General features: G+C 46.5%; 1 protein-coding gene across 1 annotated transcript; it reads left to right on the top strand.

Annotated features, from left to right (window-relative positions):
- Window positions 1-25: 25 nt before the first annotated feature.
- Window positions 26-8,984, top strand: LOC129546368 (zinc finger protein 416-like). Its single transcript, XM_055411263.2, has 3 exons — window positions 26-208; window positions 5,896-6,022; window positions 6,473-8,984. The coding sequence occupies exons 1-3, from the start codon at window positions 176-178 to the stop codon at window positions 7,750-7,752; spliced, it is 1,440 nt and encodes a 479-aa protein (XP_055267238.1). The 5' UTR covers window positions 26-175; the 3' UTR covers window positions 7,753-8,984.
- Window positions 8,985-19,421: the final 10,437 nt, after the last annotated feature.

Genomic DNA, 19,421 nt, shown 5'->3' on the forward strand with positions numbered 1-19,421 from the left:
GGACAGGACTTCCAGCATCATCCTAGTGGCGACCTGTTTCCTATTCAGAGGTTCCAGAACACTGGGTCAGTTCCAAGGTGACCCAGACTGAGAAGGAGACGTGAGCAAGAAAAATCATTGCGCCTGCTTCACAGAGACAGATCTGAAGCACTAGGCTGCTCCACCTCAGAGTCCGATGGCGGCGGCAGCACTGAGGGACCCGCATCAGGTAACCCTCGTCCTCTGGGCCCTCACCCCACCAGACACTAAAGTGCAGAATGTGGGGCACCTGCTCACATGTCTGTAGCCCTGGAATCCAGGATGGTGAGGTGGTCATAGGTGGGGCCCTGTGTCTGACAGACAAGTGAGGCGTGTAGGAGAGGGTGATGGGCAGAGGGAGCTGCAATCATAGCAGCTTGGAGGTTGGACTGAGCTGGGAACATTTAAGAAACCTGTTTCTTTAGGGAACAGTGAATTGAAATGAAATGACACCTGGATTGGTAGGCTCAGGGGTTTATTTCTTCATTCTGAAAACCCTGGGGACTGTTGGAGAATTTCAACGAAGGAGAAACATGAAGTTTCCCAAGAGGTTCTTTAGATGAAAAACGAGCTTGAGAGGGTTGATAATAGTGAAGTACAGGGAGACTGAGTCCTGTGGCTGAGGACTGAATCTTCCAGGGTTTAGGCAGCTGGAGGGCTCTCTGCTCCAGGGTGAGCAGAGCAGAGCCCATGAAGCTCCACCCTGGTTGCCTGCCTCCACTTTCTCTACCTTGTCGTTCCCACAACAGCTGAAGCACTTTTGGAATCTTCACAGTAAGGGGAGGTTTCTCGGGGTTCACTGATTACAACCGTATACATGTGGTGTCAGGGCCCTGGAGAAACATCAGGACAAGGCTGGAAGTTACTATATAGAAGTGTTCCTAATTCTAGAGATCAGTAAACTGAAGTGGTCACGGGCACACCTACCAGTATGTCCAAGATGCTTGAAGGTGAAGCCAGCCTGGCAGTATTCAGGGAAATGTCAGTCTCCTTCTGATGAGAACAGAGCAGGGAGGTAGGCCTCAGACCTGGAATATGGGTGTTGATTTTGGAGGTGGTAGGAATAAGGGGAGGTTTGGATCATAAGATGGAAGTGACCTTACCTTACCCTGCCCAGCATGTTCCATCTTAGGTGGGAGAGTGAGAAGAGGCTGCCACATTAGTTCAGGTGAGATGTGTGTAAGACAGAATTGTGGAGGTGAAGTTGTTGGATCTTTGTTCACTTGCTGAATCATGTCCGACTCTGCAACCCCCGTGACTGCAGCACACAATGCTTCCCTGTCCTTCACTATCTCTTGGAGCTTGCTCAAACTCATGTCCATGGAGTCGGTGATGCTGTCCAACCATCTCATCTCTGTCACCCCCTTCTCCTGTTGCCTTTCCCAGCCTCAGGGTCTTTGCTAATGAGTTGACTCTTCACAGAAGAGGCCAAAGTGTTGGAGCTTCATTTTCAGCATCAGTCCTTCTATTGAATATTCAGGGCTGATTTCCTTTAGGATGGACTGGTTTGATCTCCTTGCAGTCCAAGGGACTCTCAAATCTTCTCCAACACCAAAGTTTGAAAGCATCAGTTCTTTGGCACTCAGCCTTACTTATGGTCCAATTCTCAAACGACTACTGGAAAAACCATAGCTTTAGCTCTGTCTGTTGGCAAAGTGATGTCTCTCCTTTTACTTACACTGCCTAGGTTTTTCATAGCTTTTCTTCCAAGGAGCAAGCAAGCATCTTTTGATTTCATGCCTGCAGTCACTGTCTGCACTGATTTTGAAGCCCAAGAAAACAAAATCTGTTTCCATTGTTTCCCGATCTATTTGTCATAAAGTGATGGGACCAGATGCTATGATCTTTGTTTCTTGAATGTTGAAAATTAAGCCAGCTTTTTCACTTTCATCAAGAGGCTCTTTAGTTCCTCTTTGCTTTCTGCCATAAGGGTGGTATCATCTGCATATCTGAGGTTTTTAATATTTCTCCCGGCAAGCTTGATTCCAAGTTGTGCTTCATCCAGCCCAGCACTTCGCATGATGTACTCTGCATATAAGTTAAATAAGCAGGGTGACAATATATAGCCTTAACTCCTTTCCCAGTTGTTTTGTTTTGCTTTTAATTTTATTTGGCTGCATCTGGTCTTAGTTGGGCACGTGAGATCTTTGCTATTGTAGTGAATGGGCTCAGGCTTAGTTGCTCCAAGGCATGTCGGTGTATGGGATCATAGTTCCCTGACCAGGGGTCATACCTGGGTCAAACCTGCATCCTTTGCATTGCAAGGCAGATTCTTAACCTCTGGACTACCAGGGAAGTCCCCCTTTCCGAGTTTTGAACCAGTCTATTGTTCCATGTATGGTTCAAACTGTTGCTTCTTGACCTGCATACAGTTTTCTCAGGAGGCAGGTAAGGTGGTCTGGTATTCATATTTCTTGAAGAATTTTCCAGTTTGTTGTGATCCACACAAAGGTGTTAGCATAGTCCATGAAGCAGAAGTAGATTTTTTTTTTAATTCCCTTGCTTTTTTTATGATCCAACAGATGTTGGCAATTTGATCTCTGGTTCCCCTGCCTTTTCTAAATCCAACTTGTACATCTGGAAGCTCTCATACTGCAGTGAGTGCAAATTGTACAGTATTTGAATGTTCTTTGGCAGTACCTTTTTTTGGTATTGGAATGAAAACTGACCTTTTCCAGTCGTGTGGCCACTGCTGAGTTTTCCAAACATATTTGCTGGAATATTGAGTGCAACACTTTCACAGCATCATCTTTAGGATTTGAAACAGCCCAGCTTGAATTCCATCACCCCCACTAGCTTTGTTCATAGTGATTCTTCCCTCAAAGGTCCACTTGACTTCACATTCCAGAATGTCTGGCTCTAGGTGAATGATCACACCATCATGGTTGTCTGGGTCATTAAGATCTTTCTTTTATAATTAATTCTTCTGTGTATTCTTGCCACATCTTAATCTCCTTGCTAAAGAGATCTCTCTAGTCCTTCCCATTCTTTTGTTTTCCTCTGTTGAAGGTTTTCTTATCTCTCCTTGCTGTTTCTCTGGAGTTCTGCATTCAGTGGGGTAAATCTTTCCTTTCCCATTTGCCTTTTGCTTCTTTTCTCAGCTATTTATTTGTGAGGCCTCTTCACAGATGACTCCTAAGGTTTTTGTCTTTACACCTGAACATGGGGGTCTCCATTCACAGGGCTAGAGCAGTCAGTGGAGGGAGTGGGAACAATTTCCTGTGAGGATACTGGGAGTTTTGTTTGGGCCCATGTTTAAGAGCCTGACGTGTTTCAGAAAATATAGAATGAAGGTATCCAGTTAGTTGGAGGTTATAAAAATGTAGAAATCTGAGACAGTTCAGCATTAGACCCACAGAGGTGGTGACCACTGGGTGGAAGGAACTGTCACATTTAGGAAAGGGAATTCTCGTCCTTGGTAATGTTACTCTCAGGTCAGAAAGAACAAGGTGAGTGTTAATTCTGCATCTCTTTCTGGGGCACCTGGTTGGAGGAGGTGGCATTTGTGGGAGGGGACAGTCTAACAAGTTGTCAAGACTCCCAAGGGAAGAGTGGACTGTGGTGAATGCAGAGGCCTAGGAATGATTGGGGCAAAGGGACCGTGAGACTGGAGCTGCTCTTGTTCAACATTTTCTTGACTCACAAGAACTTTGTGGTAACCTTTCATGGAGCCTGGTGTATTTCAGTCACACTGCTAGATGAGTTTAGAGGCGAATGGGGACATTTGTGCCCATATAATGGGCAGAAATACATCCCCTGAAGTTTTTAAGATCATCTGAGATCCCCAGGATCTCAGAATGGGACTGTATTTGGAGGTAGGATTTTTAAAGAGGTAATTAAGTTAAAGTAAGGTTATTAACACAAACTACTAGTGTTTTTGTAATAAGAGGAAGTTAGCACTCAGGTACACAGGAAAGACCATGGGAACTCACATGGAAAGTACCAGTGATTTTTAATCCTTAATAAGCCAAAAATTAAGACTGCAAATGTTTCAGTAAGGGTAGTAGGAAAGAGAAGGGCTCTGATAGTAGGGGACATCAGTGCATGCATGCTCAGTTGTGTCTGACTCATTATGACTCAATCCACTGTAGACCACAAGGTTCCTTTGTCCTTGGGATTTCCCAGGCAATATTAACAGTTGGTAGCCATTCCCTTCTCCAGGGGATCTTACCAGACCAGGGGTCAAACCCATGTCTCGTGCATTGGCAGGCAGGTTCTTTACCATTGAGCCACCAGGGAACCCCAAAGGGGCATCAAGTGCAAACAAATTGGGAAGAGGGCTATCGGGTATCTTAAGAGCCACACATGGTTCTGGGTTCCTGAGACTGAAGCACAGATCAGAGGCAGACAAGGGGGCCTGGATTTTAGGCTGCCTCAAGTGGTTGGGTCTTGCACAGGGCTGTAGCAGTAGGGGCTTCTCTTTATCAAGGCCTCTTAAGCTGTGTGATGAGTCAGACAGTTGGGACACCTGTGCCTGCAGATAAGAAATGTGCATGTGGAGAGGTAGTGGGAGCTGATGATTCCACATCCTCAGCATTGGACTGACAAGTACAGGTTGAGCCCATGTGATTGTACCTGGGAGGTACCCTACGGGTTCCCCAGGGATGGGGTCTGGATGACAGGGGTTAGGCACCCCCAGCGAGGCCTTGCACTTAGATGATACATATTGGCCCACTTGCCTTTTACAGCTGAGGATGGATACAGTGATTCATGCAACCTGAAGAGAGAGTGATATTAGTGGCACCAGGTCCTGGGCAAACATGGTCATTTGTGAGAGTCACAAGGCCTGGGGTGGTCCAGTACATGGGGCTGAGATTTGAATGTGGCTTGGGTGAACAGGAGAAAGTTGTGATGGCTGAGAGTGCAGCCCAGGAGTGGAGAGGGCCACGTGTATCCGAGAGCAGACATGTTCTGAATGCAAAGTCTGAAGCAAGGACCTGCCCCTAAGTAATGAGGCCTCCAGAGAAAGATCTGGGGCTGCTACAGCTCGGGAAGTCGTGAGAAGTCCCTGGGAGTATTTGAATCCTGTTTGAATTGGCAAAGTATACTCTGGATGTTTTTTGGAAGGTTGTGGTGTAAGCCTAAAATTAAAAGGTTAAAGCCAGTGTTATTTAAGTGCTGTGTTGTGAAACCGTGAGGACTTCAAATGATCTGAGTGCTGGTTCTTCTCACTCTGCTACTACACATAAGGTCTCCTAACCCAACAGTCTTCTTTCTCACGGGGATTAAGTGGACTTTGTGCTCATCTCTTCTCAGGTGGTTTCAGTTCCCTGTCTGCCCCTGGAGGATCATTGTTCACTTTTTTCATTCATGTAGCCCCATTCTGGCTCTATGAGTGTGTGGTTTCCTCCTCTCCCAGACTGAGTAGATGATTAATAAATTGTTGTTGATCTCATCTGACCAACATTAGGTCTCCTGTGTTTGGTCATTTCTATAACCACAGGACATGATCCCATCCTCCCCACTGGGGTAAAGTAGGAGATGATTGAACTACCATAATTTATAGGACGCCAAAGAGGCACTTAAGCTGTGGGGTGGTCAGATGGTGGCCTGAGACATGTAGCTGTGGTGTCTAGAGATGTGAGGGATGTACCATATTAAGAAGGATGTGCATTTGCAGAAGGAGTAAGTCTCAGGGCCCCAGTGTGAGACATACATGATTTGTCCACAAGTTAGGGACATTGCCTGACAGCTGTTTTTGTCTGTATGCCTCCTCTTGATGACTTCTGGCCCCAGTGATCAATGGGGCCATTTGCAGACAGTGGTCTGGTTTTGTCTCCCCTGAGTTGGAGAGAGGGTGGGCATGGGTAGATGTGTCAGTGGTGGGTTGTGGTCTTTGGGAGAGTTTGTGATTTCATCCTTCCCTTATCATGGCAGGGAAGTGTGACCTTTGAAGATGTGGTTGTGTACTTCTCCTGGGAGGAGTGGGGTCTCCTGGATGAGAATCAGAGATGCCTGTACCACGATGTGATGCTGGAGAATTTTGCACTCGTGACCTCACTGGGTAAGGCCCTCACACCTACCCCAGTACCTTATACTCAGCTCTGCTCACTTCAGACACAGGTTCTGCCTCCTTTCCCCAGTTGCCTGGCTAGTAGGCACTAGGGTCAACAGGGCTGGACTAAGCTACCTCTTCATGAGCCTGCCGCCTCTAACTGTGCTGCCAAAAAATCCAACCACTGTCCCAGGAGGCTGTTCATAAAACTCACACATAGCACTGAAATGTCACTCAGCCAAGGCTCTCATGAAGGTTGGATGGTTCTTTCTTTTCTGCACCCCTCCCTATCTTATGAGGTCTTCCTAATTCTTAAGACTTTCAGAGCCCCAATACTGCATATCAACCTCATATTGAGAGCAATCCAATGGGCTGTGCTAAGTCTCACACAGAATTGTGTAGAGGCTGCCCCCTCCACCACAGATGACATGCATCTCACCCGCACGTCTGTGCTTTCAGGTTGTTGGTATGGAATGGAGGAAGCAGTGGCATTTTCTGTGGAGAGTGTTCCTGTAGAACAAACATCACGGGGCAAGACTGTAGTTCCAGACCCATCCATTGAGAAGACTCAGCCCTGTGAGGGGTGTGTCAGGGCCAGGAGAGACAGTCTACAGCTGCCTGAGCACCAAGGCCTGCATCCTGAGCAAAACTCATACCCCTGTGTGTTCAGCCCTGACCTCCACCCAGAGCCCAGCAACAAGAAGCCATCCAGAAGGGACACAGACAAGGCTTGTGTGAGAAGTTACAGATTTCACGTATCAGCAAAGCCCTTCACTTGTGAGGAAGTGGGCAAGGATTTCCTGGCTATGCTAAACCTCCTCCAGCATCAGGCCACACTCAGAGGGACAAAGCCACAGAGCCATTTTCAGTGTGCAGAGCCCTTTCTTCATGGAAAAAGTCAGTACAAGTGCAGTGAGTATGAGAAACTGTTTAGCTGTGAATATACACTTTTTCAGGATCAGCAGATTCTCACTAGAAAAAACTACCAGGACTGTGATGACTGTGAGAAACCTTTTAACCAAAGTTCCCTCCTTATCAATTGCCAGAGACCTGATAACACAGTCGCAAGGCCTTATGAGTGCAGCGAATGTGGGAAGTCCTTTAGCCAAAGCTACAGACTCATTCAACACCACAGAAGTCACACTGCAGCACGGCCTTATAAGTGCAATGAATGTGGGAAAGCCTTTAGCTACAAATTAAGACTTGTGCAGCACTTACAGATTCACAGTAAAGTGAGGCCTTATGAGTGTGGCGAGTGTGGGAAATCCTTCAGCTACAGCTCTACTCTGATTAAACACCAGAGAGTTCACACTGGAGCCAGGCCTTATAAGTGTGGTGAGTGCGGGAATTCCTTTAGCCAAAGCTCCAATCTCATTCAACACCAGAAGATCCACAGTGGGGCAAGACCTTATAAATGCACTGAATGTGGAAAATCCTTCAGCTACAAATGCAAACTTGTGCAGCACCTGCGCATTCACACTGGAGAGAGGCCTTATGAGTGTGGGGAATGTGGGAAATCCTTTAGCCACAGCTCCACCCTCAATCAACACCAGAGAATTCACACTGGAGCCAGACCTTACAAGTGTGATGAATGTGAGAAATCCTTCAGCCAAAAATCCAATCTCATTCAGCACCGGAGAGTTCACACAGGAGAAAAGCCTTATGAATGTGGGGAATGTGGGAAATCCTTTAGTCAAAGCTCCCACATCATTCAACACAGAAAACTGCACACCAGATAACCTCACGAATGCAATAACTGTGAGAACACCAGTTACTGCCAGTGTTTGTATTCAACAAGAAAAGTATGCAGCAAATTTGGGAAAACCATCTTAAAGGTCTAAGCCCAATAGGGAACATGGGTTTCTTTGTGAAGGGTCCATCTCCTAGAAGTTGAGCATTATACAGCTGAACATACACAGCAGAAACATTCCCTTTGAGTTTGTAGGTTGGTGGGAAGCTTTTAGGAGCCTTTCTGCATATTTCACTGCTGGCTCTGTTTTCTCAGTTACATCCCTTCTGGTTTCTGTGGCAGAAGCCTCACCCCTACCAGCCAGTAGTTTCCAGGTTCCAACACTATATCAGTCCTGGCAGTTTGATGAGGGGAGGGAGATGTCTCATCTCTGTCCCATTCTCTGCAGAACAATATGAATAAATTTCAGGGGTACTTCATGTTCTTTCTCCTCTGACAAATTAGGGCTCAAGTCAATTTTAGCAAAGTGTGGGTAACATTGACAGCAGTAGGTTTACCACCTTCCACTAGAGGTCCAGCTTGCATAGCTGCCAAAAGTCTCCTAGGAAAGAGAGAGCTTTTAGTCAAGGACCCTAATTTATGGCCTGGATGCAAGGAATTTGGTGGACCCAAAGGTCACCTGTAAGAAGCACATCTGGTGCTTCTGTGAGAAGCATAGAAGTCAGTTCCCTTTTCCTGAGTATTACACATAATGCTGAGCACTGTTGTGGAGAAGCTCCAGGTACTGCAAAAATCATGTGCCTTCAGGTCTCGAGCTGGGTTTTCTGGTGTTACTGAACGATTTCAAGGGTGAAGCCAGAATCCTACTTCACACAGAAATGCTGGATGTGGTTATAGGCACTGGAGGAGGCTGTGGCAATGAAAGGATGTGCTTGTTGTAAAGGCACCGCCACAAATGTCCCAGTGACTGTGGTGTGTTAGATGAGTGTGTACACTCCCATTATGTGTTCTTCCTTTAGTTGAGGTCATTGTCAGAGCAAATAAAGCTTTGCTTATTCTCATAGCCTCTGGACTTTTCACCCTAAGCATCATGCTGCACAGACAAGAAGAGTAGACAGATGGGGATGAAGGAAGATGCAGGAGCCCAGGGATATAGCTTTGGTGACCAGTTTCCTGCTGACTCAAAAACAGTCTTTACCAGTATATTTCTTCCCTGATGGAGGGCCTGCCAGGGAAAGGCAGGTTTCTAAAGCTCTGGTTATGAAAAAAAAAGGAAAATTTCTACATAAAACAGATTTCTACAAAGTTTTATTGAAATATAATTGATTAAAATTGTATAATATGATACTGTTTACTTGTACACCCATAAAACTATTAAAAAACATATCTACAACAAATAGTTTACTTTTTCCCTTTCATTTTTTTTTAGCCACACTACATAGCTTCTGGGATATCTCAACTCAACCAGAGGTTGATCTGGGCCTGTGGCAGTGAAGCTCAGGATTCTAGCCTTTAGGCTACCAGGAAACTCACTTGTACCCTTTTAAAAACTTTCCCTTCTGCCCTCACAGCCATTATTGATTTTATTCTTTCATAGTAAATCAGCTTGTTTTATAAAACTTTATATGGTTGGAATCATTAAACTGTTTACTTTTTAAATGAGATTGTGCTTTTTTCCCCATGCAATTCATAATGTTGCTTATGTAAGTAACTTCATTTCACAGCTGAGTATTCCTCTATAGATGTACCCCAGTTTGTTTACCCACCTAATTGCACATTGACTTGTTCCCAGTTTTGACTGTTACAAATAAAGCCTTATGTTATAACCGCTGGAAAGGAATGGGTGGTGGGAGCTTCAGCTTTCTGAAGCTTATACTCTTCTTTCATTTAGCTCCACTAGGCCCGCTATAATAGTGGATTGTAACACCTAACATCTCAGGACCACTCTAAGAGAGTCCTACTCTTTAGTAGGTCTTCATTGCTCCAAGTAACTTTCACAAAAAATACAGTGCTGAGGCATCCCAAGCTGCTTGCAAAATACATCTTTAAATAAAAGCTTCTGGTTCATAAGTTTCATCCATCATTACAGTAGAATTTACCACATTGTAGATGTGGTTCATTTGGTCTCTCTGAAGCTGTTTAAACATACTGACTGCACCCAGGCCCCATGCTTGTAAGCTAGGTGTTTTGGAAGTTGCTGATGATTTTATCTGTTTTACTACCCCCCACTCAGCATAGCCTGGAAAGCATTCAAGTACTTGTATGTGCCCCAGTGTAACAAGCCCTCCCTTTCAGTCTCCTGCACCCTGATAAACCCTTGAGCTTTCTAAACCTACTCAGGACAAGTGAAAACCATGAAACCCTAGAGACCACCACCCTTGGAAACTAAAAAAGGCAGAGCTTCAAGTCTGTGTTCCCTTCCTTTCCCTTCACCACCTCACTGTGGCATGCCCCCAGGACACCCTCCACAGTCTCTCAGTAATGTCTTGTTCCTCAAGTTTCCAATCAGATTTTGCTGAAGTGCTTCCTACAGTTATAGTAAGAACCACAAGTACTGCACCACAGGGGGACTGGCGGTACGACTCAAGTTATAAGGTCTTTTAGTGAGTGCCTGGGGCATCCCAGCGGAGAGCATCCATCACTGCTGCCAGTGGCTGGGACCTACAGCACATAGTGAGTTGGCCAAAAAGTTAGTTCAGGTTTCTACATAACATCTTCATAGTAAAAACCTAAACAAATTTTTGTGCCAATTCAATATTACTAGTTCTTCAAAGGAGTAGGGAGAGAAAAAACCTGGTATCATTTTCATGTGGTATTAAAAAGTACCTACAAGTTACTTTGCTATAAATAATCACTGTAATTACAATATGAATTAAGACTTGGATGATGTCCCTGCACAACATAATCACAGAAAAAAGTCAAAACTTGTAATTTTTTGCCAGACATACTAAGTGAAACACCAAGGAAAAGAGAGTTGAGTGCTGATTTTGGCAAGACTTTTAAGGTCACCGTAGTAGTAAGGTGGACTTCTTTATAATGAGAATCCCACCTATGAATGGAAAAACTGCTTATGGACTCTACTGGTAATTCACTTGTTTGGGAAAGTTGGAATTTTGACAACGAAATTAAGAAATAATCCCTTGCACATCACAACGATTTGGGAAGGATACAGAAATAAGACAGAGCTTAACTCCAGCAAAGTATTTAAAAGGGGAGGAAGGGGATTCGGGAAGAAAACACATGCCTTTAAGTGGCCTAGGGACTTAACTTTCTTTAGCTGCACCAGGTGTCAGTTGCAGCACAGGGGGAATCTTTGATCTTCGCTGTGGCATGCAGGATCTTTAGTTGCAGCATGTGGGATCTTAGTTCCCTGACCAGATGTCAAACCCTGGCCCTCTGCATTGGGAGCATGAAGTCTTAGCCAATGGACCACCAGGAAGTCCCCCCTCAAAACTTACTAACTTCCACAATAGAAAAAAAAGCCAATTTAAAACCAGCCAAAACGGCAGTTTGAATATTAGAGAATGCATTTGTTGCTTTTGAACACATCTATTAGAATCACTGGGCTTCCCAGGTGGCACTAGAGGTAAAGCACCCACCTGACAACAAAGGAGACATGACGCAGGTTCGATCCCTGAGTCACGAAGATCCCCTGTAGGAGGGCAGGGCAACCCACTGCAGTATTCTTGCCTGTAGAATCCCATGGACAGAGGAGACTGGTGTGCTACACAATCCACGAAGTTGTAAAGAATCAGACACAATTGAAGTAACTTGGCACACAGGCACACACTACAGTCACCACTCTGTGCCACCCATTAGGAGGCCTTTGTGGTTAATAGGTGAGGGAGGATTCTGACCTCACGACCTTGGGCTCCGGCTGCCTGTGTCCTGCAGTCTGCTCCGTGCGACCGTGTCCCTGCTGCTGCTGGCAGGCCTAGGAGGCCAGGCTGGCAGCTCCCAGCGCCGCGTGCCCAGGTCCATTCCACGCTTCCAGGGAGCAGCTCCAGCCCATGGGGTGTCCTCACTGGGCTCACTTGGCTTCCTGTGCTTCCTCCTGCCACGAGGCTGGGTCCCTTCACACCTGGAGAGCTACAGGAAGCAGGAGGGATGGGCACTGGCCTCCCTCACCCCATAACCTGGCCACTGTGTGTCCTGGCCACCTTGGCCTTTGCTCACTGTGCCTGCGGTGTTCCTGGCTGGCTGGCCTCCCCTGGATCATGTCCTTCAATGACCTCTTCTGTCATCATGACCTTGGTTTTTCTCCACAGTGACATCTTTGGATCACATGCATTGGCCCTGCTCTGTAGGACCTCCTTTGTGACAATAAAGTCTGTGCAAATCCTGACATTGCGGGGGGTGGGGAATCAGAAGACAAGGAATGAAGAAAAGAAATTAATAGGATGAAAATTTCCAAGAAGAAAGGGTAGTTTAGTGTAATAAATAGTGCAGGGGGTTGTGTTACAAGTTATATAAACTAAAAACGGGTAAGAGCATACTCCAGTCTAGATGTGATGAAAGGGCAGGCATGAGATTTAGGGGATGAAAGGAGAGGAAACACCACTGTAACATGTCTGAGGCCAGAGTACACTTTCAATACTTGAGGGGAAAGTCTTAGGACAGTGCAGAGGTGTCGCCACGCCACAGATAAGACCTGGCCCCTTGCAAGGACTCAGGTAGGTGCCAGGGGAGGGGGGCACGCCCTAGTACCCACGCAGTGAGTTGCTTTCCTCATCAATGCACCAGCAGTCCCCTCGCCAAATATCAAGACAAATTTTGTGGGCAGAGGACCCCCTCACCGGCACATCCCCAGCAGATGCCAAAACAGATGCAAAGAGGCCCGGGTCTGATCGGTCACAAGGTTTGAAACGCCCGTACGCAGCAACGTCTCAGGAGCGAAAAAACAGCCCATTGGGCCCCGGGGTGGTCCCTGCCCCCCGGAGACGCGGGGCCCAGGAGGCCCAACGCCCGGAGTCGTGGCTGCGGGGAACGGAGTCCACAGACCAGGACCAGTCAAGTCTGCAGCCCCTCGCCCCCGACTCGCCCCTGGCTTCCTAGCCAAGCCTGGCCTGGTTCCCACCTCTGGTCCAGGGAGACCCTCTCCTGCTCCCCGCGGCGGCTGGAGCGGCTCCGGTGGAGGCTGGTCAGTCGGCCGGGCAGCCCCACACCCAGGCCTGGACCGAGGGGCCGGTCTCGGCCTCCGCCCCGAGAACCTGCAGGCACAGCCTCCGGAGAGAGGAGGAGGCCCACCGTCCAGCAACAACCAGCTGATCCCGCCTGCCCCGGGGGCCTCCCGGGCTTCGGTTCTCAGCTAGAGACAGGGCGGCCGCCGCGGTGAAAACACCGGATACTACCTAGACCAGTGGTCGGTGACAAGGGTCCTAACCCTTCCGCTTTGCAGAGAAGAATGCCCGCAAAGACAGAAAGTAGTGAGTATTTACTAAGAGGAGAGAGTACAGGGCGCGTGGATAAACACTCCAGCCGCCTGAAGGAGACTGAGTCGAACCCTCTTGACAGTTTGACTTAATTTGGGCATTTCTTCCGGGTTTCCTTCGGCGGGTCATTTCGATTTGCCTGGTTCACAGGCGGTATTTGGTGCATCTCAGGACCCTCCTGAATGTGCATACTCGTCTTAGCCAATATGGGTTCCAGCGAAGAGGCCCGTGGGTAGCTGGGTAGCCTAGCATTAGTTAACATCACTTCCCTTTGACCTCCGAGGAGACTTTCTGTGCACATGTGGTCGGACAGGTCTCCTGAGAAATGTGTGGTCTGGGCAGGGCCCAGCCTCCTCCCTAAATTGTCCTGCTATTCTCATCTTGGAGTTTCAGTCCACAGGGAATGAATCTCCAATGCTTAGCTGGGACCCACCTACCTCCTGCCTCATTACCGCCTGAACCACCCCCATCCCCACCTTGTCCATGGAAAAATTCTCTTCCAGAGAACTGGTCCCTGGTGCCACGAAGGTTGGGAACCGCTGCTGTAGAGGGAAGGGACGATATAAAAGAGGCTGTCAGGTGGCGCACAACAACCAGCAGGAACGTCAATGGGACAGACCCAGATCCCTGGGTGGCAGGGGCACACCGCAGGCAACGGGGATCCCTGGCCTCCTCCGGGCCCACGTCTGAGCCCTGGACCCTAAGGTGGGCTGCCCAGAGTGGGACCAGAGAGTTCCCAGGCTCCCCGAAGAGCTTAAATAAACTATGCAGCAGGCAGTGTACAGCTAAAAGCTTTCAAGGGGCTTCCCTGGTGGTCTAGTGGTAGAGCCTGCCTGCCAATGCAGAGGACATGGCTTGGACTCCTGGTCCAGGAAGACACCACAGGGCAACTAAGCACAATGAGGCACCAACCACTGACCAGATGTGCTGCAACTACTGAAGCCCCCTTGACTGGAGCTCATGCTCTGCAACAAGAGAAGCCACCGCATTGAGAAGCCTGCACTCTGGCATGAAGGGTAACGAAGATCCATCACAGCCAAAAAGTAAAATAAAAATAAATAAATAGATCCTTATTTTTTAAAAAAGCATATAATGATGCATAGAAAACAATGAATTGATGGTTTCATTTGTGGAAAGGTGAAGTTTGTTTACTTTGGCAGGGCCACGTGGCTTACAGGATCTTAGTTTCCCAACCAGGAATTGAATCCGGGTCTTCAGCAGTAAAAGCACCACATCCTAACCACTGAACCACCAGGGATTTCCTGGATGACTGTTTGAATTCTATCATTTTGAGCAGAGGTCTTTTTTTTTTTTTTTTTTGGTTGTGCTGGTTTTCCTTGCTGCACACAAGGTTTCTCTAGTTGTAGCTCTAGTTGTAGTTTTCCACTTTAGAGGGAAAAAATCCCAAGAGAAAAACTGGGGATCTAGGGTCAGTTGTGCATGTGTGCTAAGTCACTTTAGTGATGTCCGACTCTTTGCAACCCTATAGAATGTAACCCACCAGGCTCCTCTGTCCATGGGATTCTCCAGGCAAGAATATTGGAGTGGGTTGCCATTTCCTCCTTCAGGGGATCTTCCCCACCCAGGGATCGAACCTGTGTCTCCTGTGACTCCTGCATCACAGGCGGATTCTTTACCACTGAGCCACCAGAGAAGCCCAGGGTCAGGCATAGTGATTTTAAAAATTGACACCACAAGTGTGATCCATAAAAAAAAAATGGAGACACTGAAAGTTGTCAAAATTAAAAGCCTACGCTCTGAAGCACCTCTTCAGAGGATGAAAGGACCAAGGACAGAGGCCAGGAGAGAAAATATGTGCAAACCACAAGTCAGATACGAATATGAAAAATTCTCAGAACATCATGGTATTATCTTTAAAAACATCCAAATATAGAATAGACAAAATACACATAATGTATTTTACCCAAGAGAAGGAGATACCATTAAATGGCAAATAAGCATATGAAAAGCTATGAGGCATTTCCTGGGAATGCAAATGAAAATCATAGGGATATATCTAGGCAGATCCCTCAGAACATCTGAAACAAAATACAGAACAGTAGCAAAATGCTGAGGAAGTCAAGGGAAAATCCAATCATTCATCCTAGTGGTGATGTAAAGTTGTACAGCCACTGTGGAAAACAGTGGTGGTTTACAAACACAAACAACGAAACACCTTCCAAGTACCATACAATCCAGAAACTCAACCCCAGTCAAATTAAAATAGACCATGTAGTAAATGATTGACTCAGCAGGTCTACAATGTTCAAAACCCGCACATTCCAAAGAAAAGTCTGGCTTTGCCTGGCTCCCAGGAAGCCCTTGAAATACCTGATGAGTGTTCTTGTTGAGTTGAGGCTAATAACTTGCAAGGCCTTGGGCCATGGCCATGGGGTAGCAGTTGTGCCTGCAGGAAGGAAGTCAGCTTTGTGGGATCATGTGAGTTCTTCTAGGGAGTGAGGCATCAGATAGGAGGGTGGTCTGGAAGAGGCCCCCCAATCCCTCCCCGATGAATAACATTTATCGTCCCCAAAAATCTTGAACTTGCATGGCCTTAGCACCTCTTGTTCATCAGAGCGCCAAACTGGAAACATGGATTCCTTCAAGGAGTGAGTGGTTAAATAAATTAGTTGGTGGCAGGGGTAGCTGTGAAGTCAAGTGGGCCTTAGGAAGCATTACTAGGAACAAAGCTAGTGGAGGTGACAGAATTGCAGGTGAGCTATTGAAAATCCTAAAAGATGCTGCTATATTAAGTACTACACTCAATATTGTCAGCCAAGAGCCAGACACAACTTAGTGACTGAACAACACAAGGGGTTAGTCGAGGAACTAGAAGCGTTTGGAGATAGAAATGGAAGGAAGAATGGACAGGACTGGGCAATGGGTTGTCTATGTCATGTGGAAATACAGGATAAGGGAATGCTTCCAGGGTCTACAACAGTCCTAGGTGAAGAGTGGTGGAATCCATTCAGACACGGTGCAGTCTGTGGCCCATCCAGGGTAAGAAAGGAGAACAGGGTTTTCGTGCTGGACCGATTTTAATATGTCGTTTCTATGAGGCATCCAAGTCAGAAAACCAAACAGCTGGTTGTACAGCTAATTCTGGAAGGAGATAAAATCTGGGGATTATGCTTTAAAACAAACTCGATCACTAATGTTATTTTTTAAATCATTTCGGTTATGGACTTTAGGGCCCAGGGTGGAGCACTTCAAGTTTTAACATTGAGGTGGAGGAGATGATGCTGGCAAGCAATGCTATGGAAGAGCATCAAGAAAGGCAGCAATGAAAGAAGCCTCTAGCATCAGGAACCCAAGAAACCAAGGCTAGCAATCCCTCACCCCTACTGCTCTGAAGGAAACCAGGATATTTCACCCCAAAGTGTCCCTCACATTTCGGTACATCAAATATTTTTTGGTTGTTAGTTTTTAAAGATTAATTCATTTATATTTAAGGCTGTGCTGGATATTCATTGCTGCGCGTGGGCTTTCTCCCACTGCGGTTGAGCACGGGCTGCTCTTCACTGGGGTCACAGGCTTCTCATTGCAGCAGCTTATCTTGTTTCAGAGCGTGGGCTCTGGGCTCACCGGCTCTAGAGCACAGGCTCAGTAGCTGTAGCACATGGGCTCCACTGCTCCACAGCAAGTGGGATCTTCCCAGACCAGGGACCCACCCCACGTCCCCTGCATTGGCAGGAGGACTCTCTAACCACTGTACAACCAGGGAAGCCCTGGCACAGCAATCATTTTGAATTCCAGGCAGTGGAAACAGTGTCAGACTTTATTTTTTGGGGGCTCCAAAATCACTGTGGATGCTGATTGCAGCCATGAAATTAAAAGACGCTTACTCCTTGGAGGGAAAGATATGACCAACCTAGACAGCATATTAAAAAGCAGAGACATTACTTTGCCAACCAAGGTCCGTCTAGTCAAGGCTATGGTTTTTCCTGTGGTCATATATGGATGTGAGAGTTGGACTGTGAAGAAAGCTAATCACCGAAGAATTGATGCTTTTGAACTGTGGTGCTGGAGAAGACTCTTCAGAGTCCCTTGGACTGCAAGGAGATCCAACCAGTCCATTCTAAAGGAGATCAGTCCTGGGTGTTCATTGGAAGGACTGATGCTAAAGCTGAAACTCCAATACTTTGGCCACCTCATGTGACGAGTTGACTCACTGAAAAGGACTCTGATGCTGGGAAGGATTGGGGGCGGGAGGAGAAGGGGACAACAGAGAATGAGATGGCTGGATGGCATCACCGACTCTGTGGACAGGAGTTTGAGTGAACTCTGGGAGTTGGTGATGGACAGGGAGGCCTGGCGTGCTGTGATTCATGGGGTCGCGGAGAGTTGGACACGACTGAGCGACTGAACTGAACTGAACTGATGATGCAGTAGGTGTGAGGAGGACACTCTGACTCTCCTTTGTCTTCCTGAGAGCAGGAGATAAAGCTCCCATGTGAAATGCACCCTCCCTTTCCCTGGAGGAAGGCATTTTTAAACACCGGAGATAGGAAACAGGGTTGTCAAAGGGAGAACTGGGGACTAAGCAGTCTGCGCTGTTTAACAAACCTTATTAATCTCATCCCTATCTTCTATTTCTTCACCATGAAATACCCACAGCCCAAACTCCTTTTCCTTCTCAATTTTTCACAAATTGATCCTTTGACTAAAAGGTGTAGAAGCTTACTGTTCTTGGCATATTTGGGTCTTCATTCTTTCATGAATGCTCCCATGGACACATAAACGTTTAATAAAATGTGTATGCCCTACTCCTGTTAATCTGCCTTTTGTCAGTTTCAACTTTGGGCCCAGTCACAGACACTAAGAGGGGAGAGAATTTTTCCTTCCCTATAGCTGTTAGGAAGTCCAGTACAATGGTAGATGGCAAGTGAGCATTGTGATGTTCAACAAATAAGTCACTGGTGTCAATGGCAAAAGAAAGCGGTGTTGGGAGCGATTTGGGGATGTTAGGTGAAGATACTGAAAGCATGTATGTTGAAAGAAGTATTCACAAAAGGTCGACTCTGTATTGCGTTTTTTAAAGAGGAGTTTAGGTTCACAGTAAAATTTAGAATAGAGAGTCCAGAATGCCCCCTCTACCACTTCAGGTCCTTGCCTAACCCCATTCCCCACAGACAACAGCCAGAGAGAGAAACTCAGAACCTTCTCCTTTGCCACTCTTCTACCAACATTCCACACCAGTGAGTTGTCTGTGAGCATCAAAATTCACTTTTTAAAAATAGAAGACTTCTCTGTTTTTTTTTTTATGTATTTCTTTTTATTTACTTGGCCGTGTCGGGTCTTACTGGTGGCATGTGGGATCTAGTTCCTCAACAAGGGATTGAACCTGGAACCTGGGGCTCCTGCATTGGGAGCATGGAATCTTAGTCACTGGACCATCACACAAAAAGAGGGAAAGTGAAGGTTAGAAAAACATGGAGATTAGTTATAGATACTGGGACTCCAACACACGGGACTGAATGACTCTAAGGTCAGACTCTAAGGGACTGATTCTGGAAGATTTCTGAATGTGTATGGTCAATTTGATATGCAGGTCATTTTGAACTTACACTACCATCTAGCCACTTCTGAATGTCACACACTCCCTCCTCTCCACTGAAAAGAGAAAGGAAGATGGATAAACATGACTGAACCCCACAAATGGCACTGCTGAATGAAGATGGGTGCTCTCTTTGTGCCAACTGTGACTCTGAGTTGTGATACCAGGGTGTTTTATTTTTTATTTTTATGCTGAGCTACACAGCTTGTGGGGTCTTAGTTCCCCAACCAGGGATTGAACCTGGGCCCTGGCGGGGAAAATGTTGAAACCTAACCACTGAACCACCAGGGAATTACCACTAGGGCTGTTTTTAAAGATTGATTTAATAGTTTTAACACAAGGAGAATGTAAATGTACTTAATGCCACTGATAAATAGCAAAATAATGTTATGTGATACATATCTTTAACTCAATTCAAAACAAAACACCATCTCCCTAACTCAGACTAAGGGAATTTCTGGGTCTGCTGGAGAGGGTCATAGGCAGTGTGGAAAACCAGGGTCAGCAATTCAAAGTATTTTCTTTTTCGTAAGGTGAATAAAAATTATAAATGATAATAGTTGTAGGTGTTATAATTTAAGAAGGGAAAGGCAGGGATTCATTTGAGCATTTAAAAGCATAACCTGGACTCCCAGGTTATGTGGCTTACTGTAAAGAATTCTCCTGCCAGTGCAGAAGCCACAGGAGACTGGGGTTTGGTCCTTGGGTTGGGAAGATTCCCTGGAGAAG

Source organism: Moschus berezovskii, chromosome 22, assembly GCF_049115385.1.
Source record: "Moschus berezovskii isolate FMDL1 chromosome 22, NW_MosBer_1.0, whole genome shotgun sequence".
NCBI classification, from domain to species: domain Eukaryota; kingdom Metazoa; phylum Chordata; class Mammalia; order Artiodactyla; family Moschidae; genus Moschus; species Moschus berezovskii.